General features: G+C 35.6%; 1 protein-coding gene across 8 annotated transcripts in view; it reads right to left on the minus strand.

Moving 5' to 3' along the window:
• Positions 1-25,681, minus strand: part of SOX5 (SRY-box transcription factor 5) — a 993,423-nt gene that overhangs the window by 209,700 nt on the left and 758,042 nt on the right. For all 8 annotated transcript variants that reach the window (XM_082351965.1, XM_082351966.1, XM_082351963.1 and 5 more), the window contains one exon: positions 3,719-3,805. In XM_082351965.1, coding sequence (XP_082208091.1) covers positions 3,719-3,805 — 87 coding nt within the window. The remainder of the gene's footprint in view (positions 1-3,718; positions 3,806-25,681) is intronic.

The following is a 25,681-nucleotide window of genomic DNA, read 5'->3' on the forward strand; positions in this document are numbered from 1 at the left end:
GCTGTTTGGTGTTAGCCTTTATGTCCCATCTTCTAGAAAGAACAAAATTATCGCTTTCAAAAAGAGCCAATTTTTTATTATACCGACTACAACTGGCATTTTCCTTAATACCAGATATAACACTTTACTGACCTAAATTAATGCATTCTGAGCAGGGTGAGAAGGGTCTATCTGGGATACCAATGGGAAAGAAACAAGGCTCTAAAGAATTCTTCAAACAAGGCAGGTAGAGAAACTGATCTAGGCTTTTCTGAGTGACCTAGTCAGAAAACCCCTCAAACAATGCCCTGCTTTTATAACCTGAACAAAATAGAAATATTTTAAAAGAGAATTTTGCACGAAGATATTTTTGTTATAATTTTACAAATACATTTAAGTCAGTAAAATACACATTTTGCAATGGCTTTGTTGAAAAACAGACGATCTGTTTAGATTAGTCAAAGCTGCCATGGATCCCCAGATAGTGTCCTCAGGTGAAGTGCCCATGCCATGGCCTTCAGTGTAACGGAATTTCATGCTAGCTGAAACAATGCGTGATGCCACTGGCTGCCAACTGGAGTGCAGGCACTGTGTTTTCCCTGCTCAGTAACTATGAGGCTATAAAATGTATTTCTCCATCTTTCACACAACCATTACTCAGTGCTTCTGCTACAGATAAGGGCAAAGAAACCTCTGTAAACTGGCCAGTTACACTATACGGCTGATTAGAGAAGAAGAAATAAATTATTTCTGTAGTCATCTAATCAGTTTATAATATATATTGACTGTTTGCTATCGGTAAGACCTTTTTAGTCAAACTCTTTTGTTCTGGAAAACTGAATCCAGTGTACTTTTTTGTGTGTTTTTTTAGAGAATTGTTTCTAATGTAACTTTAAAACCTAATTACTTCACATTTCCAAAGTACCAGACCATAAAATGCTCTAAATTCTAATCTAACATGAAAAATAATTTTATGCTTTTAGAAATGGGTGACCTTTCCTAACTCACACTGTTTCTTGAAAAATGAGATGGACTTTAAGTGGGTATGACAACTCTTTATTGACAGCTAAACTATCCAGACCAAATGCTATTTATTTCTCCTCTTTTTAGAAGTTTATCATTTTCACTTTTTAAATAGTAATAGTAAGAAACACTTCTTTGAATTTTGCCAAGCTGTAAGTTTAATCTTTGTCCAAATGCGCTGAAAGTAATTCACTCACAGCAACTTGAAGCCAGCACTTAGGAACTGAGCTCTGCCCTCACTTGGCTGTGGTCTTAGATATTCAAGAATGGACACACACACACACACACACACACACACACACACACACGCATTCATTCACTCACTCATGTTTCCTGGAACTAATTAAAAGTTAAGTGAAGGGCTTCCCTGGTGGCACAGTGGTTGAGAGTCTGCCTGACAATGCAGGGGACACGGGTTCGAGCCCTGGTCTGGGAAGATCCCACATGCCGCGGAGCGGCTGGGACCGTGAGCCACAACTACTGAGCCTGCGCGTCTGGAGCCTGTGCTCCGCAACAACAGAGGCCGCGATAGTGAGAGGCCCGCGCACCGCGATGAAGAGTGGCCCCCGCTCGCCGCAACTGGAGAGGGCCCTCGCACAGAAAACGAAGACCCAACACAGCAAAAATAAATAAATTAATTAATTAAAAAAAAAAAAGTTAAGTGAAAACTGACCAGTGTAAATGGAGGAGAAGAGTTTCAAGCCACAATAAGACTCGGTAAATACTGTAAAGGCTGTAAACATCCTAATATATACAAACGTTCTACTCAGATACATTGCTCTGAATTATCAGTAATAAATTATCTAATAATTGAATAAGTTCATATTTTCAGATTAAAAAAAAGGTCATGCTTATCCTTCCCTACCCTGACTGAAAACAGTCTACGCATACATGAGACTTACACCTTTATCTGCCTCATAAAAAATAGAGGCCAAACAGCTAGGCTATTGTTCTTGACTAACTTCGTCTGAGGTGGTACGAAAACCACATTCCTGGGCAGCACATAATCATAGGGTCTGACCCCCCCCCCCCAAGAACCATTAAGTCAAATTCATTTCCCCCCAGAGGGCAACACACTATTGTATCCTCTCCACTTTCGAGCCACCTATGAACAATGGATAGTAATTGCAACTGTCACGGGCAGTCAATAGGAAAAGTAACCCAGCGCTTTTTTCCTCCAGTTTTCTGCCAAACCTGATCCGACCACCTAATAACCATGCCCCCAACAGAAGAAAGAGCTACAGTTGCTTTTAAAATGCATCAGAAAACAGCTTTTTGCACAGAACCAGGGGACAATGACTAAACTTGTGCTCTGAATGTGAAGCTTAAAAAACTCGAAATTAAAGACAGAAACTTCTTTTGTGACTGTACTGCAGCTTCCTGAACTAACCCCACAGGCAAGCCTGAAAGGACAGCTGAGCTTCTTTCCTCTAAGCTTATCATCACTGCTGTTGCTGCTTTTAAGTTAGACTTGTGAGGAAAAGGAGGGAGGGAAAAATGTTTGTCCTCCAATGGAACGAGATCACAAGGCTTGGAACAGGCGGTCTTCTCTGCTCTGCTCAGTTATTACCCAGGTCACAGGAGAATAAAGAACCTTGGAGAATACATCCTGCATCTCAGGTGCAAATGGGTTAAAATCCAACAAAATAGAGGACTTGCTGCCTCAGAAAATGAAACTTTTCTGTTCTCTTCAAACTTTGTCTTCAAGCTCTTTAAGGGATATTAATTATTACTTGTTTGAATTTCATTCCATTATAGGTTCTGGTTACTTAATTTGCTGATTAGCAGGAATTCATTCTCTCACCACCCATTCACACCTAATCATAGCCTGAATATATGTAAACTCCAAATATATGGAGGAAAAGTGAGATACTCAATCAAACATTTTATGGAAGTTTCCCAGACAGAGATATTGACATCACGTAAGTCAAACATTTGAGAAGACTGATTTGTGCTTTGCCCTTCTCCAGGATGCTCTGATGTAGTAAAGCCTTAAGAGAGATGATTGCCTCTCAGTGGGAGAACACCTGCACGTACACACATCTGCAAAAAAGTTATTTACACACATATTTCTACATTTATATCAATATAAATCTGGTGATATTTAAAATATATATTCAGCCTCTATCAAAAATATACAGAGTAATATATAACAAAATATATTAATATTAATAAGTAGTTTTTCCTTAAAATTAATCCTTTAGAACTCAGATTCAAAAGTGTCCTATTGGCAACAAATAGAAAACCATAGATTGCCTGCTATGCTCTGAGAAAACACACTTTTTAATTAATTGAAAGCATCACTTGATTTTATTTTTATATGAGGAATTAAACCTTCTCCCTTTGTCATTCCTGGTTTTAAGTGGAGATTACGTATATTCATACTTCTAATATGTAGAATGTATAAAATCATCTCATACAGTTTTTAACCCTGCTGTAGATACATTTGTACTTATAAAGTCAGTCATTTAAAATTTTAAAAAAAGATGAAAATCAAAGACTGTTAAAGATATAGTGGGGTTATTCTGTTAAAAAAACTTACTATTATAAGGCACAGAGAGAAAATAAGAACCATTGTACATCCCTTTTCAAGCTAGAAAGAAGAAACACCAAAGACAGAGTGCATACGGGCAGAAGTACTTTATCACCACTAATATTTCTAAATATCAGATTCATTTCAGTACATTTTAGATCAAAATAATTGCAAACATATTACCTTTTATTTCACCAAAGTTCCCTGATCCCATTGCAAGAAGCTTGTCTTTCCAGTCCTTTGATAGTAGCTTTTCAATACTGGGGGTTTCTAAGTAAAGGAAAAAAAACAGGTAAGCAAATCAATGTGACTATCTTTATAACGAAGCTCATTAAAAGTCTATCTGCTAAAAATAAGGCCATCCCTACCCTGGCCCCAGTTCATAATGACTTCATCAACAAACTGATAACAGGGGAGGAAAAAAAGAATGTGTTTTGTCACCTGCTGTTTCAAAATCATTAGCTTTTTCCTCTTGTGGAACAAAGCCGTACTAATTCTTTATGACAATGGGTACATATAAACCTGCAGTTCATTGTTTTCCAATTTGGTGAACAAATTCCTGCTATAATGGATGCTTGTCAATTTCAGGGTGTTAGTCTGCAGTCAAAAAATAATTATGTTGATAAAATGCAGAGTAAAAAAAAGGCAAAGAATTAGCTCTTAAATCTGCTACATGTAATTATGTCCCTCTGTGTGTTTACAATTACATCCACTTCATAATATATGTTTAACATCGTGTGGTGGTGAGCACACTGTGGAAAGATTTGCCAGTACCGTGAACATATAAAAGAGTTGGTGTAAAAGAAGCTTTACAAAGATTGCAGAATCTAGACAAGTAAGTAATGCCTATAATGGAAACTTATTATTTGCTTATTTCAGATTTGTATCGCACTCTTTTAAAACGCCCTGTATTAAGACAGGACACACAGATTTTAGAGAGCAGGGTTATGTGGTAGTCTGATATTTGTTTCTGTATGTCACATGGTTTTGATCTCTCCTTTTGTGTTGAATTTTAATGTATAAGTAAATATAAATGCTAATAAAACTCCGAAACATTAAACTCAGTTCCAAATAATGTAATTGTGTATTCTTGTCAGCATTTAGATGGGTACACAATTACAATGGCTTTCAATCCTACGATTAGCACTGCATTCAGTTAGAAAATGGTGTGTACTAAAAGATAAGTGTCCCAGTATGCTCCATCTAAATAACAATACCCACACTTATTATCTAGATCGAAGACACACACTGCCATTCTCCACATTGGTGTTTATGCGTATTTGTGTTTGTTCAGACATTTGTTTACCCCCTACTAGGAGCATAAAGGGAGTACATGTTAACTTATCAAAGGGACCGTCTGGCCTAGAGACCCTAAGATTATTAGAAACGCATTAATTTTCCCCACAATAAAATGCATTTTGAAGCGTCTTCAGCATCATCTTGGCCAATGCTATCTACTTTTCTCAGGCCCTCATCTTAAAGACATCAGCTATCAGAGTCACAAAGCCTGTGTGGAGTTTTCAACGAATGGGAGGTGAAATTTTCTTTGGAAAAACTGTGGCAGCATGGATTGCTTCTTTTTCAGATGTCAAAAACTTGGGGAAAATAAAATAGTGAAAAGCTCCGAATGATGACTTCTTCACATAGCCTGTATGTATACTGTGTACATACACACACACCCCACAACTACTGTGCGCACATTTACATGGAATGTGTGAAATGTTTTTTTCCTTTGTGACAAAATATATCTTTCTATTTTTTCACATTTAAGGAAAAAAGATCCTAAAGATTTTACTTTTACTTTTTCTTAAAATATCCCTATTTCTATACCACATTGTTTTGAAAATGGTAATGACAATTCTGAGTAATAAAATGCATTAAATCTCTTCTTACTGTAATCAATATTTCTGTTCACTGAGGCTTTAAAAGTAACTTTAAAATACTTCTGCAGGGATAGCCAATGTTTCTACATTCACAGTAAACACTTGGTGAGCGAAATCATTTTTTAAACCTTATCAGGGTAGGTCAAACAAATACCACTGTTTCTTTTTTCCAGCACTCTACAAAAATTCTTGAGTAGCATGTAAACAGGGTCCAACCAATACGGTATTTGCAGTAGAGTACCGTCAGTCATTAAAAGCTAACAAACCTTGCAAAGCAGGAATGCAGCAATAGAAATCCATTGTGCACTAACAATAGGCCCCTGAACCTCCCGGCACCAAAAGCAGACCATTTTACTTTTAAGGCTATTGTCTGCAAAGTCCATGACAAAGCTTTTCCCCTGCAGCTAGACAAAATATTCACTGTAGTGTGCTCATAAAGAAACAGAAGTCTTCTGTCTAAGTTGCAGAGTTAAAGAAACAGCCGCCAGATTTCTGAAACCTGTACAACATTCCTGGCCTCTTTATTAACTTGCATAAAGATAGGAGGCTCTCATACAAAGCCAGTTTTTTCAAGTACCTGACTTTTAACATACACTACAGAAAAAAATGAATAACTTCTTTAAGACCAAGTAATTTGCAAGATGTAAAATCAGAAATATATCTAACTCAGTGTTGTCATGCCTGTGGATGAATAAAGACAATAATACTTGCAATTTGGATGAGGTATATACTTTAAACTCAGATTCAATAAACGTTTATTGAACAGCCTGTGTGCCAGGAACTATGCTAGATGCTTTTACCCGTATTCTCTCATTTAATCAAAACAAAAACCTGTAAGACTCAGATTGTGTTATTATATCCATCTTTCAGGTTAAAAAAAAAGCCAAAGGAAGAAAAGGATTTGTTTGAGGTTTCACCATACGTAATGGGTAGAGCTGAGTCTTGGACTAAGGTTTATTTTTTTCCCTACAAATTCCTAAGTCTCTTGTTGATGACGATAATGATAGCTGCCATTTTGAGGGTTAAGTGAGAAACAGTGTACCAGGTCCTTTACATGTGGTATCTCAAACTTCTCATAATAATCTCCTGAATTAGCTATTGGTACGTCTGTTTCACCATTAAGAAACCAAAGCTTTGAGAAATATCGTGACTTGCCCAATACGGAGCTAAGTTCAACTTACTGGATCCCAAAGCCTTTGCTCTTTTTAGTAAACACACATTACTGCATTTCACCTCCAAAACAGCCATGGACAGTCAGAAAAACTATTGTTATTAACTCCAGTGGATGGATGAAGTAAACATTTGAAAGGATAAATTGAATATCCCAGGGTAACATGTACCTATGGGCAGCATGATGAGATTAAAAGCCAAGATTCCTTACAATTTTCAATATGTTCAGGATGTAGTCCCACTATATGACTTTGAACTTTAGAATTTTGGATGATTTAAGGAAAACCTATGACCATATAGCAGATATATGCACTGAAATGAAAATGTATTCATATGGTGGAAGGACTATTGGGCTATAAGTCAAACAATATGGATTCTCACCAGGACTTTAACACTATCTAGCTCAGGGGGACCAAAAGCATATCTTTTCACCTACTTCACCTCTCTGTCTGAATTACTGTAAAACAAAGAGCTTTAAGCAAATCCATGTTCAATATTCTACAACTGCTACTGTTTGAGTTTATGTCCACTGGTAGTTCATGAAGAAGTGGTATGAAATGATCTCACAATAATGATCACAATAAATGGACATGTACCAATGACTGAATTTCTCTGAAAATGGTAAAGATCCCATAGAATATAAATGATTAAAACTGTGAAAGATCAAATGGCAAAATCTCAATATTTATAATATACCTGTTAATTAATGTGTGAATATGATTAAAGTGAAGTCTGACACAATTATGTAACTGCTACTTCAGTGCTTATGGAGTAAAAGAGATAGTAGTTATCTATCAAATATTCCACTTTCTAAGATGTGATTTAAAAAAAATACATGTAGAATTGTATTTTAAACTGTGAGTATGGTATGTTTCTGGACATATGGTTATTCCCAAATGTTCAAATTCTGGATTAGCCATTATTTTCATGTTAAGATGTGTCATAGTTTTACTTTAAACACTTTAAAGAGTCTCTTGAGATTTACTTCTCCCAAGCATTGGAGTATCATGATTACCATTAAAATTAAAGCTAGAGCTCTCTGTATTAAAATTAGCATGACAGATAGTAATAGTTATTATTATTTGCATGGCATTTCAGTTTACAGAATGCTGTCAGATACAATAATTTGTCAATGGTGTATATTATCATTTTATCCATTTTGCAGATGAGAAAACTAAGGCTCAGAAAGAAAACCAAGGCCCAGCATTACCTAGCCAGAAAGTAGAACAGATGGAATACAAAACCACAGCCTCTTAATTAGAGAATCTGTCTTTTTAGGGGTAAGGTAAATGCATATATATTTTTAAAGAGAAAATAAAATAAATATTAAGAAATAAGCTGTAAGATAAATTAGAGAGAAATGGAAGCTATCCTTATCAGGCAATCCATTAACAGTAAGATGACTCTAACTGGATTACTTTTGTCTCTTTCTGCCATCAGGACCCTTTTGATATGTTTGCTTGCTTTTCCCTTCTTACCCTTGCCTCTTTTACTCACATATGGTTCTTCACATCAATGCCTATGGCAATCCCCACCAGTGAATGGTCCCCCTAACTGTGCCAGCCATTGTTACAACAGCATCCTGTCTCTTTAGGGCCTGCTCATTCCCTATAACTCTCACTCCTCCCTTCAGTGCCAAACACCCTTAAGACTGACTCCCTCATCTGGAACAGTGAGACTCAACCCAAAGACTCATGCCAACATATTGTAATTCTCCAACAAGCTCCCAGTGCCAAGAATTAAACCACATTCGCTCCAGTGCAGTAGCTTTACACACAAGCTCAGGTTTTTGCTTTGTGTTTATGTAGGTTTTTTTTTTTTCCTTAATCTCCCTTGAGCTGCAGTGGCAGAGCTCATTGAAAAAATCGAACAAGCAAAAAATATGTATGTATAATATGTGACTTTTTAAACAAAGTCCCAGGAGTTAGGTCATACCAAATCTACCACTGTTTATACTTTAATTTTGTGGCTTAAACTAAGCTGTGTTATTCCTGACATGTGATAGGGTGTATATTTAGGGATGAAAGTTGTCTTTTGGAAGGAACAACAATATGGCTGAACGTCAAAAATATACTAATAACTCCTTCAAAGTCAAGAAGTAAAAGCATATGTCGATTATTCATATCATAGAATCAGCATTTTAAACCTGGAAGGAGCTTTAGATAACATTTAGATAAGCATTCCACAAAACTAATTTACTAAAACATATACTGGACATAAATTTATGTTGGTTGGTTTACTTGTAACCAACATAAATTGCTTGGTTACACGTAAAACTAAAGCAAACAAATAAAATAAGCATTCCACTGTCATGTAAATCTAATTAACATTAAACAAATTTACATTTCTTTTTTTTACAAGATTTAGATCACTTTATGTGCTAACAGACTGTCAATCTTTAAGTGAGTTATGGATTATATAGTATTACTTAAATATTTGACCAAGGAAACTAGTGTTGGGAGATAACTGTTTTGCCCAATACAAGTTGGGTAATAAATAGTCTAGATCAAACCCTTCATTTTACAGACTGAAAATCTAAATTAAGGTTAAAACTTGCCTAAGATAATAAATCTAATTAATGACGAAGGCAGCACTTGAAGCCTAACTCCTAGTTTAGTGTTCTTTTCCATATACCACACACCACAATAAGTTCTTTTAATAAAGAGTCAAACTTTTCAAAAATAAAATGTTAGTCCAGTTTTATTCACCTCATCTAGTTTTAGACAATAATTAGATGATAGGTGGTTTGGGTGGTGAACATCTGTTAGAATTAGGTACCGTTAATTCAATAATCTCCCCTTGGAAGCTTTCACTTGATGGCTCCCATGAAAATATAGAATAGTTGGTTATAAATGTTAGTTAGTACATTTGGCTAACTATAGTTTTCTTCAAAAAGCTAATTACAGTCTTGCTATTTAGTTATTCAATTACTGATAATAAGATTATTTTTGAGGGGAAGGTTGGGCTAAATCTGGAAATCATATACCAATAAGAGTTCAATTCATGTTGACAATAGCTGCATGTCTAGACAACATTTGGGGGCAAATATTAAACAATGCAATGGAAGTAATATTAAAACTTCTACATATCTGGAGAGTATCTGGGCACTGAAGACCAGAAGGCCTTGTAATAGTCTCATTAGCCAAGCACTATAGCTAGTCCGCTACTGGAAATGTCAAGTTCTTCTAGGAAATGTTAAAAAATAACACACACCACAACACACAATAGAAACACATGTGAAATTCCAAAGCATTAGGATTTCAATAAGCCTCATTTTATATGTAATCATCCTGAAGTGAATTAAGCTCTAGAAATACTTTACTTTTAGTAGTGCCAAAACATTTCTTTGTTTCCACTTGAAATTTAATAAGAGCTTAGTTAAGAGAAAAAAAAATTCTTTGGCCTGCTGACTCAAGTTTTGAAATTTTTAATGTGCAACCAGTTTTTGGAATATTGCAATATCTAAATCATTACCCACAGGCTTAAATTTTCTCAACATACAGGCTATAACTGTTAACACACCTGTTCAATTATATCCAATCTTATACCATATTTTAGAAGAATAGTTTTTCATTACATGATTAAATATACCATAATCAATATGCTATAACTGCTACATATCAATAAACTTGGGTTTTCTCCTCAAAAGATGGCTCTATATTTCCTACACAAAATATCCATTAAGAGACAGACTTATGAAACTCTCCTAGTTTTATCCACTCCATCACTCAGAAAGCAAGTGCATTTCCTTGCATAGACTAAAACACGCTTTTTTTTCTTGTTTTAAATATTAGATCCCAGAAAAAAATAACATAAGTAATTTGAGGGCAGCATTTCAAAAAGGAATTGCAAGGAGTTTTTTTCTCATGTACAAAATCTTTGTTTTGCTACTAAATGTAAAAAAAACTTAATGTCATGCAACATGACTCCATCACTTACTATGACTAATTTTGTGACCTTTGGCAAGTAATTTAACCTCTCTATGCTTCAATTTACTCGTCTATAAAAGGGGATAATAACTATACTTATACTATTGTCAAAAGAATTAAATGAAATAATTTATGTAAAATGCTTAAGACAGTGCTGGGCACATAGTAACATTTAAAAACGTTGACTAACATTACAACTACAACTTAGTATACAACAACCCAAGGGATCTATGTTAAAATCCAAATGAAAAATATATACATATGCTTCACTCTGCCCATCACTAAAACTACCTAGAAATCAAAACTGCATCAAAGGGTAATAGTTCTACTTCTACACATTTTTATGAAAATGATTCATAACCCTTAGCTTCACTGGTTTATCTGTCATTCCTATGAATTTTTCAGTTGGTTCATGTCAATAAAGATGACATTGAAAGAGCTGTAGTAGTAAGAGGGACAAAGACTGTTGTCACTTCCATTAGGTTAACATATGAATTGTCCCAAAATAGCACAGAAATACAAAAATACTCAACTAATCTTTGCCTGAGTTTCTTTTTTGACAGTTGTCTTTCTAACTTTCCAAGGGTTCTGTTAGGTCCTCAACAATGGCTAAAGCTTTTAAGCCAGTGCTGTTGACAAGTGAAAGGGAACAACAAATAGCTTTGTAGTCTCTTTTCCCAGGGTCACTCAACCAGTGGTAATACTTATTATTTTTATTTATTAGCACTGTAGCCCTGTCCTCTATCATGGCTAACTCACCCTAACCCCCAAGACAGGAAAAGCATTTTAACTTTTAATAAAAATGGGAGAGTGTGGCACTCCTGTGTAAGCTCTTTCAGTAAAGTGAACACACAGCTAATGAATATTGTCCATCTTTATCCAAATAATTTATGTTGTCAGCAAAGTGTGGGTGGTGAAATGTGTATTCGGTTCTAGACATTAGTCACAATTAGAGGGGTGAGAGTGGAGAGTAGGAGGAAGCAAAAAGGTGACTAAGGCAAGAGAGTTACAATAGGAAAGCAAAGGCAACTTGACAGAAAATTGGGAGGAAGGTGTTCATGATGGTATCAATTAATAGTCAATTTATAACAGTTAAAATATTTCCAATAAAAGATTCTCAAGACTATTTCATCCAGCGAATAGCCAACTTTCTCAGAGACCAACTGTAATACATCTGTTATTTTCCATATGTTTTATTTGAAATAGTATTTCTCAACTGTATATATGTGAGATAGAAGAAGAAAGAAAAATAGAAGACAAGCCATAAGAACTAAATTATAGCAACTGGTATATGAGAATCAGGAATATTTAAGACAAATGAAGTCTTAATTTCAGAAGACTGAAAATTTCAGAAGAAATTTATAAACAAACAGGAAAAGTTTAAGATAGCTTAACCACATCACAGTTTAGTAAAGGCACATAGATCTAAGCATATTATATATACCTACCAATATATTTAAGAAAAGAATTACCTAAATATGTATTTGAATTATAAATGAAGCAATTATCCTACTGTAAGATTGTATTCAGATAACCATCCATTTATTTAGATATCTAGACTATGCTGAAAACAAAAATTAATGATCATATTTGTAGAATTTTGTTGTTGTTTATAATTGGGAAGGTGGGTGGCAGAGATGATAAAGGAAATACAAAAAGTATAGAAATAGAAAACCACTTAACATACATTAGAATGAGAATTCCAATACTTTAAAAATATGACAGAATGTTTTACCACTGGAAGTGAGAATTAAAGCGCATACAGCCTGATGCTAAACCACTACACATCCTGAATCTTCTCTATCACAACATATGTGAAAACAAATCGCAATCTCAGCTTGCCAGATGCCTGAAAAGATATGAACAATAAAAACTGACATGATTCATACGATAAATCAGAAATTGTGATATTCAGGTAGTCGAACAGTTGAGCTGAAAAGCTACTTATAACTCAAATTATATTTTTATGTTCTAATACAGAACATTAGATTTTAAAATTAAGAAAAAATCCTTTGATTTGCTTAAAATCATATATCTAAATTTGCACACAGCCTTCTCAACCAAAGTAGTCCATCTGCCTTAACAACTTGTTATATTTGGTCTCCCATAACCTTTCATGGATTTTGGATTGTGTCATTTTTAGAGTAATTTTAGATGAGAAAATACAATAGTTTTATTTGCAAAATGGCATTTAATGTTCGCAAGCTTAGATATAATCTAATCAACAGTGAAACAAAGTTGTGCAAGGTAAGACTAGCTGTGAACCCCCAATATGCAAAACAGCAAAAAAATCAACGTGTAAAAAGCATTTTCATTTAAAAAGGAACAAGTGGAGGAGACCTTCAATTTGGCAGAGGAATAAGATGTGGCGATCACCTTCCTCCCCACAAATACATAAGAAATACATCTACATGGGGAACAACTCCTACAGAACACCTACTGAACGCTGGCAGAAGACCTCAGACTTCCCAACAGCCGAGTGGCTGACAGGGTCTTGGTGAGCTGGCCGGGTGTCAGGCCTGTGCCTCTGAGGTGGGAGAGCCGAATTCAGGACATTGGTCCAGCAGAGACCTCTCAGCTCCACGTAATATCAAATGGCAAAAGCTCTGTCAGAGATCTCCATCTCAACGCTAAGACCCAGCTCCAATCAACGACCAGCAAGCTATAGTGCTGAACATCTTATGCCAAACAACTAGCAGGACAGGAACACAACCCCACCCATTAGCAGAGAGGCTGCCTAAAATCATAATAAGGTCACAGACACCCCAAAACACACCACCGGATGCAGTCCTCCCCACCAGAAAGACAAGATCAAGCCTCATCCACCAGAACACAGGCACCAGTCACCTCCACCAGGAAGCCTACAAAACCCACTGAACCAACCTTAGTTACTGGGGGCAGACACCAAAAACCACAGGAACTAAGAACCTGCAGCCTGTGAAAAGGAGACCCCAAACACAGTAAGTTAAGCAAAATGAGAAGACAGAGAAACACACAGCAGATGAAGGAGCAAGGTAAAAACCCACCAGACCAAACAAATGGAGAGGAAATAGGCAGTCTACCTGAAAAAGAATTCAGAGCAATGATAGTAAAGATGATCCAAAATCTTGGAAATAGAATGGAGAAAATATAAGAAACGTTTAACAAGGACCTAGAAGAACTAAAGAGCAAACAAACAAGGATGAACAACACAATAAATGAAATTAAAAATTCTCTAGAAGGAATCAATAGCAGAATAACTGAGGCAGAAGAATGGATAAGTGACCTCGAAGGTAAAATAGTGGAAATAACCACCACAGAGTGGAATAAAGAAAAAAGAATGAAAAGAATTGAGGACAGTCTCAGAGACCTCTGGGAAAACATTAAATGCACCAACATTCGAATTACAGGGGTCCCAGAAGAAGAAGAGAAAAAGAAGGGGACTGAGAAAATATTTCAAGAGATTATAGTTGAAAACTTCCCTAATATGGGAAAGGAAATAGTCAGTCAAGTCCAGGAAGTGTAGAGAGTCCCATAGAGGATAAATCCAAGGAGAAACATGCCAAGACACATATTAATCAAACTATCAAAAATTACATGCAAAAGCATGTAATTAAATTACAATAAATTAAAAGCAGCAATGGAAAAACAACAAATAATGTACAAGGGAATCCCCATAAGGTTAACAGTTAATGTTCCAGCAGAAACTCTGCAAGCCAGAAGGGAGTGGCAGGCCACATTTAAACTGATGAAAGGGAAAAACCTAAAACCAAGATTACTCTACCCAGCAAGGATCTCATTCAGATTTGATGGAGAAATTGAAACCTTTACAGACAAGAAAAAGCTAAGAGAATTCAGCACCACCAAACCAGCTCTACAACAAATGCTAAAGGAACTTCCCTAGGCAGGAAACACAAGAGAAGGAAAAGACCTACAATAACAAAACCAAAACAATTAAGAAAATGGTAATAGAAACATACATATGGATAACTACCTTAAATGTAAATAGATTAAATGCTCCAAGCAAAAGACATAGACAGGCTGAAGGCACACAAAAACAAGAACCATATATATGCTGTTTACAAGAGACCCACTTCAGACGTAGGGACACATACAGACTGAAAGTGAGGGGATGGAAAAAGATATTCCATGCAAATGGAAATCAAAAGAAAGCTGGAGTAGCAATTCTCATATCAGACAAAATAGACTTTAAAATAAAGACTATTACAAGAGACAAAGAAGGACACTACATAATGATCAAGGGATCAATCCAAGAAGAAGAGATAACAATTGTAAATATTTATGCACCCAACATAGGAACACCTCAATACATAAGGCAAATGCTAACAGCCATAAAAGGGGAAATCAACAGTAACACAATCATAGTAGGGGACTTTAATACCCCACTTTCACCAATGGACAGATCATCCAAAATGAAAACAAATAAGGAAACACAAGCTTTAAATGATACATTAAACAAGATGGACTTAATTGCTATTTATAAGACATTCCACTCCAAAACAACAGAGTACACTTTCTTCTCAAGTGCTAATGGAACATTCACCAGGATAGATCATATCTTGGGTCACAAATCAAGCCTTGGTAAATTTAAGAAAATTGAAATTGTATCAAGTATCTTTTCCGACCACAAAACTATGCGACTAGATATCAATTACAAGAAAAAAATCTGTAAAACATACAAACACATGGAGGCTAAACAATACACTACTAAATAACCAAGAGATCACTGAAGAAATCAAAGAGGAAATCAAAAAATACCTAGAAACAAATGACAATGAAAACACGACAACCCAAAACCTATGGGATGCAGCAAAGGCACTTATAAGAGGGAAGTTTATAGCAATACAATCCTACCTCAAGAAACAAGTAAACAACCTAACCTTACACCTAAAGCAATTAGAGAAAGAAGAGCAAAAAAAACCCAGACTTAGCAGAAGGAAAGAAATCATGAAGATCAGATCAGAAATAAATGAAAAGGAAATGAAGGAAACGATAGCCAAGATCAATAAAACTAAAAGCTGGTTCTTTGAGAAGATAAACAAAATTGATAAACCATTAGCCAGACTTATCAAGAAAAGGGGGAAGACTCAAATCAATAGAATTAGAAATGAAAGAGTAGAAGTAACAACTGACACTGCAGAAATACAAAGGATCATGAGAGATTACTACAAGCAACTATATGCCAATAAAATGGATAACCTGGAAGAAATGGACAAATTCTTAGAGAAGCACAACCTTCCGAGACTGAACCAGGAAGAAATAGAAAATATGAACAGACCAATCACAAGCACTGAAATTGAGACTGTGATGAAAAATCTTCCAAAAAACAAAAGCCCAGGACCAGATGGCTTCACAGGTGAATTCTATCAAACATTTAGAGAACAGCTAACACCTATCCTTCTCAAAATCTTCCAAAATATAGCAGAGGGAGGAAGACTCCCAAACTCATTCTACAAGGCCACCATCACGATACCAAAACCAGACAAAGATGTCACAAAGAAAGAAAACTACAGGCCAATATCACTGATGAACATAGAACAAAAATCCTCAACAAAACACTAGCAAACAGAATCCAACAGCACATTAAAAGGATCATACACCATGATCTAGTGGGGTTTTTCCCAGGAATGCAAGAATTCTTCAATATACACAAATCAATCAAATTGATACGTGATATTAACAAACTGAAGAATAAAAACCATGTGATCATCTCAATAGGTGCAGAAAAAGCATTTGACAAAATTCAGTACCCATTTATGATAAAAACCCTCCAGAAAGAAGGCATAGAGGGAACTTATCTCAACATAATAAAGCCCATATATGACAAACCCACAGCCAACATCGTTCTCAATGGTGAAAAACTGAAACCATTTCCCCTAAGATCAGGGACAAGACAAGGGTGTCCACTCCCACCACTATTATTCAACATAGTTTTGGAAGTTTTAGCCACAGCAATCAGAGAAGATAAAGAAATAAAAGGATGCCAAATCGGAAAAGAAGTAGTAAAGCTGTCACTATTTGCAGATGACATGATACTATACATAGAGAAACTTAAAGATGCCACCAGAAAACTACTAGAGCTAATCAATGAATTTGGTAAAGTAGCAGGATACATAATTAATGCACAGAAATCTCTTGCATTCTTATACACTAATGATGAAAAATCTTAAGGAGAAATTAAGGAAACACTCCCATTTACCACTGCCACAAAAAAATAAAATACCTAGGAATACACCTACCTAAGGAGACAAAAGACCTGTATGCAGAAAACTGTTAAGACACTGATGAAAGAAATTAAAGATGATATAAACAGATGGAGAGATATACCATGTTCTTGGATTGGAGGAATCAACTTTGTGAAAATGACTCTACTACCCAAAGCAATCTACAGATTCAGTGCAATACCTATCAAACTACCAATGGCATTTTTCACAGAACTAGAACAAAAAATTTCACAATTTGTATGGAAACACAAAAGACCCTGAATAGCCAAAGCAATCTGGGGAAAGAAAAACAGAGTTGGAGGAATCAGGCTCCCTGACTTCAGATTATACTACAAAGCTACAGTAATCAAGACAGTATGGTACTGGCACAAAAAACAGAAATATAGATCAATGGAACAGGACAGAAAGCCCAGAGATAAACCCACACACATATGGTCACCTTATTTTTGATAAAGGAGGCAAGAATATACAATGGAGAAATGACAGTTTCTTCAATAAGTGGTGCTGGGAAAACTGGACAGCTACATGTAAAAGAATGAAATTAGAACACTCCCTAACACCATACACAAAAATAAACTCAAAATGGATTAAAGACCTAAATGTAAGGCCAGGCACTGCACAACTCTTAGAGGAAAACATAGGCAGTACACTCTATGACATAAATCACAGCAAGATCCTTTTTGACCCAGCTCCCAGAGAAATGGAAATAAAAACAAAAATAAACAAATGGGACCTAATGAAACTTAAAAGCTTTTGCACAGCAAAGGAAATCATAAACAAGACCAAAAGATAACCCTCAGAATGGGAGAAAATATTTGCAAATGAAGCAAGTGACAAAGGATTAATCTCCAAGATATACAAGCAGCTCATGCAGCTCAATATCAAATAAACAAAGCACCCGATCCAAAAATGGGCAGAAGACCTAAATAGACATTTCTCCAAAGAAGATATACAGATTGCCAACAAACACATGAAAGGATGCTCAACATCACTAATCACTAGAGAAGTGCAAATCAAAACTACAATGAAGTATCACCTCACACCAGTCAGAATGGCCATCGTCAAAAAATCTCCAAATAATAAATGCTGGAGGGGGTGTGGAGAAAAGGGAACCCTCTTGCACTGTTGGTGGGAATGTAAATTGATAGTCACTATGGAGAACATTGTGGAGGTTCCTTAAAAAACTAAAAATAGAACTACCATACGACCCAGCAATCTCACTACTGGGCATATACCCTGAGAAAACCATAATTCAAAAAGAGTCATGTACCACAATGTTCACTGCAGCTCTATTTACAGTAGCCAGGACATGGAAGCAACCTAAGTGTCCATCGACAGATGAAAGGATAAAGATGATGTGGCACATATATACAATGGAATATTACTCAGCCATAAAAAGAAACGAAACTGAGTTATTTGTAGTGAGGTGGATGGACTTAGAGTCTGTCATACAGAGTGAAGTAAGTCAGAAAGTGAAAAACAAATACTATATGCTAACACATATATATGGAAACTAAAAAAAAAAGAAAAGGTTCTGAAGAATCTAGGGGCAGGACAGGAATAAAGATGCAGACATAGAGAATGGACTTGAGGACACGGGAAGGGGGAAGGGTAAGCTGGGACGAAGTGAGAGAGTGGCATGGACATATATACACTACCAAATGTAAAATAGATAGCTAGTGGGAAGCAGCTGCATAGCACAGGGAGATCAGCTCAGTGCTTTGTGACCACCTAGAGGGGTGGGATAGGGAGTGTGGAAGGGAGACGTAGAAGGAGGAGATATGGGGATATATGTATATGTACAGGTGATTCACTTTGTTATAAAGCAGAAACTAACACAACATTGTAAAGCAATTATACTCCAATAAAGATGTTAAAAAAAAAAAAAAAGGAACAAGTGAAAGAAAAAGGAAGCAAAGAAAAAATCTGGAAAAATAGCAAAAGAGAAAAGCATAGTTTTGCTTTCATTTTTCTTATATTACCAGAAACTTAACCATTCTTAATGTTAAAGGCACTGGGTATAAAGGTAGTTATGTACAGTCTGTTTGTATATTCTTTTAATTTCTGAATTAAATGAATGTACAAAACTATTCTCTTTGCTTTTAATGCACATAATGTACTGAGTTAGCAGACTACTTTTAAAAATATATGTCATAGGGGACTTCCCTGGTGGCACAGTGGTTAAGAATCCGCCTGCCAATGCAGGGGACACGGGTTCGAGCCCTGGTCCGGGAAGATCTCACATGTCGCAGAGCAACTCCGCCCATGCACCATGACTACTGAAGCCCGTGCACCACAATTACTGAAGCCCCTGTGCCTAGAGCCCGTGCTCCGCAACAAAGAGTAGCCCCCGCTCGCCACAACTAGAGAAAGCCTGCGTGCAGCAACGAAGACCAAAAATAAATAAACACAGCCAAAAATAAATAAGTAAATTTATTAAAAATATATATATGTCATATGTGGATACTTACATTTTCTTTATTTTGCAAAATTCACACACACGAGGGCACACACACACAAGATCAGGAGGCCTCATACTCTATCCATTTATTCAATCTTTTATCTAACAGTTATCGATTAAGCCACAACTGTGGCCCTGTGAGAGTAACTAAGACATGGTCTCTGAATTTCAAGAAACTCACCGACTCCTGTAATACACCATACACTGTTAGATGTATAGAGTAACAGTGATCAGACACTAAACCTTTGACTCAGATTGCTAGAGTGTCACTGAGTTGCTCTCCTATTGTTTCATTTATGAAGTAAATGTAAATAGAACAATGTCTTACTTGAATCATTATATTAATGAATAGTAAATAAACGTGCTAATAGATTTTTTTCCAAATGTTACTATCGTAGCATTGCCATAAAAAGTTCTAAAATAGTCTTCTGTTTATCAATTGAACCTGCTGTAAAAAATTCTACTGGCAATAATTTCCAGAAATGGGGTCAATTTGTCATCTTTTCTATAATTAGGAAAATAATACGAATTAAATCATGCTAGCAATACAAAGGTTAATTAAAAGGTAACTATATAAGAATAGTAGAATGGCTTAATTCAACAAATAGTGTGTACTATGTATTTTTCCAGGTATGGGGGATATTAACAAGAGGAAAACAAAAGTGGACCCTATTCACCTACAGTCCTTAGTCATGGGGAAGCTCCTTTAAAATGCAACTCCAGGGCCACTGGAGAGTCTGGCTCTTAATGTCTTCCTGAGTCGCAGGAATCTGTACTTTTCCAAGACCTGAGGTAATTTTTTGATGAGTAAACATTCATCAGGGTATAAAAATATGTATAAAAACATTCTATTAAATCGTCAGAAACTTGAAAAATTTTTTTCAAGTGAATAAGACTTGAAGTAGAATTATTAAATTCTTTTTGGAAAGGTAAAAGAATTTTTCTAACACCAAAATGTCATTTGAGTGACAATTTAAACATTATCAACTAAAAACATTCAAATATATTCCAATACTTTTCTATTTTACAGCTCAATGAAATGTAGCATTTCAAATGAAAAACAAACCTACAGTAAAATGCAATAATGAACTACCAGGAACTGATATATATTTCATTTATTAAAAATGGGGAAAATGAAGAATTATTACTGAAGTATTGTGAACAAAATTTTTGTTTAAAAATCGTTAATAAAGGACCATGAATCATGTGACTACATGTTAGAAATACATATCTCTTCTTCCATGTAATATAATACACACATAATATAAGAGAGATACATATGTCTATGTAAGTGGCAAAGAGAAAAGGGAAACTCCTGAGGTGTCAGCCAAATGACAAGGGCAACCTCCTGTGGTTGAGAACTGAGGGGGTAGGTTCAGAGAAGAACAGTGGAATAATGTTACAAGTAATTTGGTAAATGAGAGAAGGATGAATGGGATAATATTATTAATTTAAAAAAATGGCAGGACAACAAATCACAAATCCTGGAAAGGGTGTTATGGCAGAAAATAAAATAATCTATACCTTGAATATAATTAACATGGATTTCTATAGCATAGCAGCATTTTGCCTGCTTAGTCTTTCTATTAATATATTCTTAAAAAGATCAATCAGTAACATCCATAGATCATGTCTTAAATCTAATAATTGAGAGAAAAACACTGACACATAAACTTTTGAAAGAATAATGAAATATACTGGGAGAGAGAGAAGAGTAGGAAAGAGGGAGCTGTTGAACAGTCCTCCTTCTCCTGTGCTTAGCTATCCAGAGGTCATCACTGAACTTCACTCTCACATCTGTAATAATGATAGATAGAAATGCATGTCACCTAAATCTTTCTCTTTCACATACACATACAATTAGTAAAATTAATACACAATATTTACCTATAATTTGAACTCACTTATCTCATTAGAAATGTATCTGAGGAGAAAAAGTGGGTGGGGGGTGGAAAGGGCTCAAGGGATGTCCACCATACTATGACGTGTATCCCATGCTTTCCTAACGAGTTACGGATATAAAAGAATGAAATAAAAAAAGATAAGGAAAAGCTTATTTAAAACAGCCTAGAGATTTTGGTGAAGTACAATGAAACATCAGCAGTTAAAAAACTAAGATATAGGTCAGAATTTTATCACAAAAGGATGGATGAATCCAATAAAATGACAGACCACCCAATTTTCTGACCTGGGGGTCAGAGAGCAAGCTTTTATAAACTTGGGAATGGTCTTTCAAAAGCCACAAAGGTCTGTGTTCCACATGTCAGAAATTTGAAAGTGTTTATACCTCTGAGAGTTTTCCCTGAGGGAATTGAAACCCCCCAGGAACCTGCGATCTCAGTTCTCACAAAAAGGTGCAGAGGATGTTTAAGCCCCACAGGGTCTCTGTTGTTGGACATTAGATCTTCTATCCAAAGGGAACACTGGGATGAATAGTGAAGAAGGTTTCAAAAAGGCTTCACTGCCCTCAACTCTTTGGAAAAATCTAGTAATTATTCTAGGAAGATGATTCAGATAAAACATTGTTAAAATTATGCTAAATTAGAAACACATATTTAACCCTCAAAAATTAATGTGCTCCAATAATAGGAATTGAGATCTTCAGTTAAATTACAAGCATTCCAAGTAAGTCATTCCAAGTGTGGTAGCTGCCTACAATCTTATTTGCAGAAAGCAAATAGTTTATTGCACGAAATTTGATAAACTAAAATTTTAAGTCACTGCAATAAATTTGTAAGCATCGAAATGGATCTTTATTACTCGACAGGGGTGCATTATCTACTTTCTACTTTCATAAACATAAAAATATGTTTATGAAATTAAAAATAAAGTGTTCTTTTTCTAAAGAGAGAAAGAAAAAACATCATTGTTCCACGGCAGCTACCAAAGAACAAGAGAGAAATTTCTTTGTTTAATTAGAGGATTACATTATTTACAAGAATATTTTCAAAATGTATGAAGTATATTAAAGTAGATACATAATCTAACAGGCTTTCCTATTATACAGTAGGTGTCAATTTATTATTTTAGTCCATAGTTCTATATGTAAAACCTGGCTTATTTATTTCTCTCTCTTTTCTTCTCAGCAAATTGTTCAGCTTAGAAGCGCAGCACCCTCAAAATTATAAAGCAACAAAAAGCCAAATCTCAAAACACGTGACGAGTTACGTGCCAAACGAAGCTGTATAAAAACTAAAAACCAACACCTTTAAAAAATACTTGATTTGAGTTTAATTGAAACTCTTGTTTTCATACATATTTCAGCCTTTCTGTTTTTGTTATGACACATAAAGTGCCTAAAAAATAATGATCAGTGAGATTTCACAGCATGGGGGGGAAAATAATAGGAAAAAAAAAGTTTATTCCACACTACTTGAATTCATTTAGGTAGTTCTCTATGGGGCTACTACCAAATCCTTTAAGCCCACCAGCCTCTTACCTACATTAAATTAATGAGGCATCTCAAGCATTCATCCTTCACCAGCAGCTCTAGGCTCTCCAGTTGGACACCTACAATTTACTAAATTACAAACAGTGACCTAGGGGAGACATCTGTTTGTTATATACAATATTGTATTATGATATAAACTAGAAAAATATTCGGAAGATTAAGATGATAAGATATATGTTGAATTGTATTTTCTGGGGTTAATAGGGGCCAGTCTACAATTCTGTGATCTTCTCTTTGCCAACACAAGTTTCTATTTTCCCATCAGGAAGTAAAGGCCTCCACAGATTAACATTATGAAATACAATACTTATGAACAATCCAATGTTAAGAGGTCTGTATTATGCCATGATACTCACTACCTCCATACAATACTTTTATTAAGCCACAAATACATTAAGCTTGATTATAATCAATTTTTTTTTTTTTTATAATACCACCTTCTTACTAATGCTCATAACACTTGGCTCCCAGGGATGTACTTATAATGAGATGGCCGGGTGTATTTTCCATTAAAGGCCTCTGTTGGAGTTTCTATAGAGCTTTTTCTCATATATTTCAAGTTAAATGCTCCCTCTATTTTTATGTTTGCTTCACAATAGCCAGTCCCTTTTCAATGATTAATTTTCTATTCAAAAATAATTTGCTTCTTTTTCCTTTGTCCTGTCACGGTTTCAGAACAACCTCTTTCTTTTTCCCTTGTCCACTGCAGAAACTCACCTCTGACGGACCCCCCAGACCACTACCTCCTAGTCTCCAAATTCTTTTTAGTGACACACCGTCCAAAATATTTAGACGCTCCCCCCAGCAGGGGGCTACTCAATTAACAAAAACAAAGCCCTGAATGATCAAGGCTATAACTGAGCCAAGAAGTACTGTAGCCATTTATATTATATGACCTCAGCAGTCTCTTGATTGAATTGCAACCCTGCATTAAATCAAACACTATGTGTTATGTGTGTGATTTTCTAAATGCTGGGTGTGTGAGGTGGAAACAGGAGGGTGAGGGGGGGTGGCAAAGAGATTATAAATACTCTCAGAAAAAAATTCTCAATTCTGAATGTATTTGGTTTTTCTTTCTTAATGTGCTCTTTACTTTGTTTTGGAACTTAGACACATTTTGTAAAATCCTCTGAACTGGTATTCTGAGGCATGTTTAAACAACAGAAATAATGGAAGCATAATTGATTGCAGCTGGGAACTGTCACCCTATCAGTAAGCAGCACCTAACTGGCAAATACTACAAGCTTGTTACATATTCCTTTATGAATTGGGCACTGTGAGAAGACTGGGCATTCTTTATACCACACACTCAAAATCTTTACTGATTTATTTCTCAAATTTTACTAGACTAGAAACAGTAAGTGGTTAGTCTGTTGGCCTCTTTCCAGTGTGTTTGGGCAGAGAAGGTGGGGTGCTTGTTTCCTAAAGTTAAATACATAACAGGTTTATAAACATGCTATATATCTTTCAGTCATGGAGGAGATATTCAGTAAAAACAATCTTCTTAGTACCTGCATGTTCACAGGATAAAGGAGGAAAAGTAAAAATATCTTATTTAGAAACCCATTTTTGTGAATCAAATTACTATAAAATTTTCCATACATATCACATTCTAATCAGAGACTACCAAGGTTCAATTCTTATCTAGAAGCAGGCTTTTACATCCCTCTTTAAGTTTATTTCCTTAACTCAGACTTTCCCCAAAAAGGAACGAAAAAAAAAAGAAAAAGAAAAAGAAAGAAAGGAAAACTAGTAACTCCACATTAACTTGCTAAGAGAAAAGCTACAGTAAGTCCCTTTTCCTATTTTCTTATATTTGTGTAGCTGTTAGACATTTTGCAAAGGAGGGGAGTACCAGCCAGCCTTTCACAACAAAAGACCCACTGTCACTGAGCCAGTCCCAGACATGGTGGAAACCAGCCCACAGGAAAAGGCCTGGCTCCAATGTTAGGCCCCGGCCGAGTACAGTCACTATATTCACTCAAATTGGCAACAGGTCTCAGTGTTCCTGGCTTTGAGCTGTGAACAAGGGTCGGGATTGAATAACCAATTATACAACCGCTGACTGAGTTTATCCAAGGTTTGCAAACTGCTATAATAGCCCAGTATTCAACCAACTGTTTTATCCTTTTCCAGATATAGTGTCATATCTCCCCTTGTGCTCCATTTACATGTCACTTTATTACATACATCCATTAAAAAGGTTAATACCGTGTCACACTCAATGCCTAAATGTTGCCATACAGGAGTTCCGCTGCTCTCCGGGGCATTTCATATAGACACCTTTTTCTGTCTTTCACTTTCTCTCCGCAAGCTAAACCAAGTTTCTGTCAAGACGACAGAACAGTGGATGAAAGAACAGTAGCCAAATGTCAACAGTTTCAAAAATACTCCTTACACTAATAGGCTGTTTTAACCCACCTTGGTATATTAAAAATGTGAAAATCCTGAACTTTGGCAGTTGAGACTAGCACCCAAATCCGAGGTGCACATATAAATTTATCCAAATGTGTGCCTCGCCCTTTGCCAAAATGGACATCTCTCTCAAAGTTCAAGAAGAGCGACAATTTTTTTCTAGCATATTTGCATGCCTGCCTTTATACAAAGTGGTTGCAATGGAAATAAAACATAGAAATAGAATTGCAAGTACTTTCCCTAAATATCTACAAACCTGAAATCCTTGAATGAGTATCTTCCAACTCAACAAACAGAATGAAATAGTAGAAATATCAAGTAGTTGGGAAGGAGTTGGCATTTTTTTTTTTTGATGCCTCGATCTTTAGCCTTTTATTTTTACACTATGCTTGGTGTAAACTGGTGTTTTACACAGTGTAACCTTATCTCTCCACTGAGGTTTTTTATCTTTAAAATCAACAATACAGATTCCTTCTAGAAATAAGTGATATTCATTGGATTATATAAAAAAACACATCAACATGTAATAACAAAACTGGTTAAAAACAAGAATTACTGATATTATGCAAAATCTTTTACATCTTCAAATATTTTGAGATCTTTAAAAATATGA

Source organism: Balaenoptera borealis, assembly GCF_965194805.1.
Source record: "Balaenoptera borealis genome assembly, chromosome: 13".
Taxonomy (NCBI): Eukaryota; Metazoa; Chordata; class Mammalia; order Artiodactyla; family Balaenopteridae; genus Balaenoptera; species Balaenoptera borealis.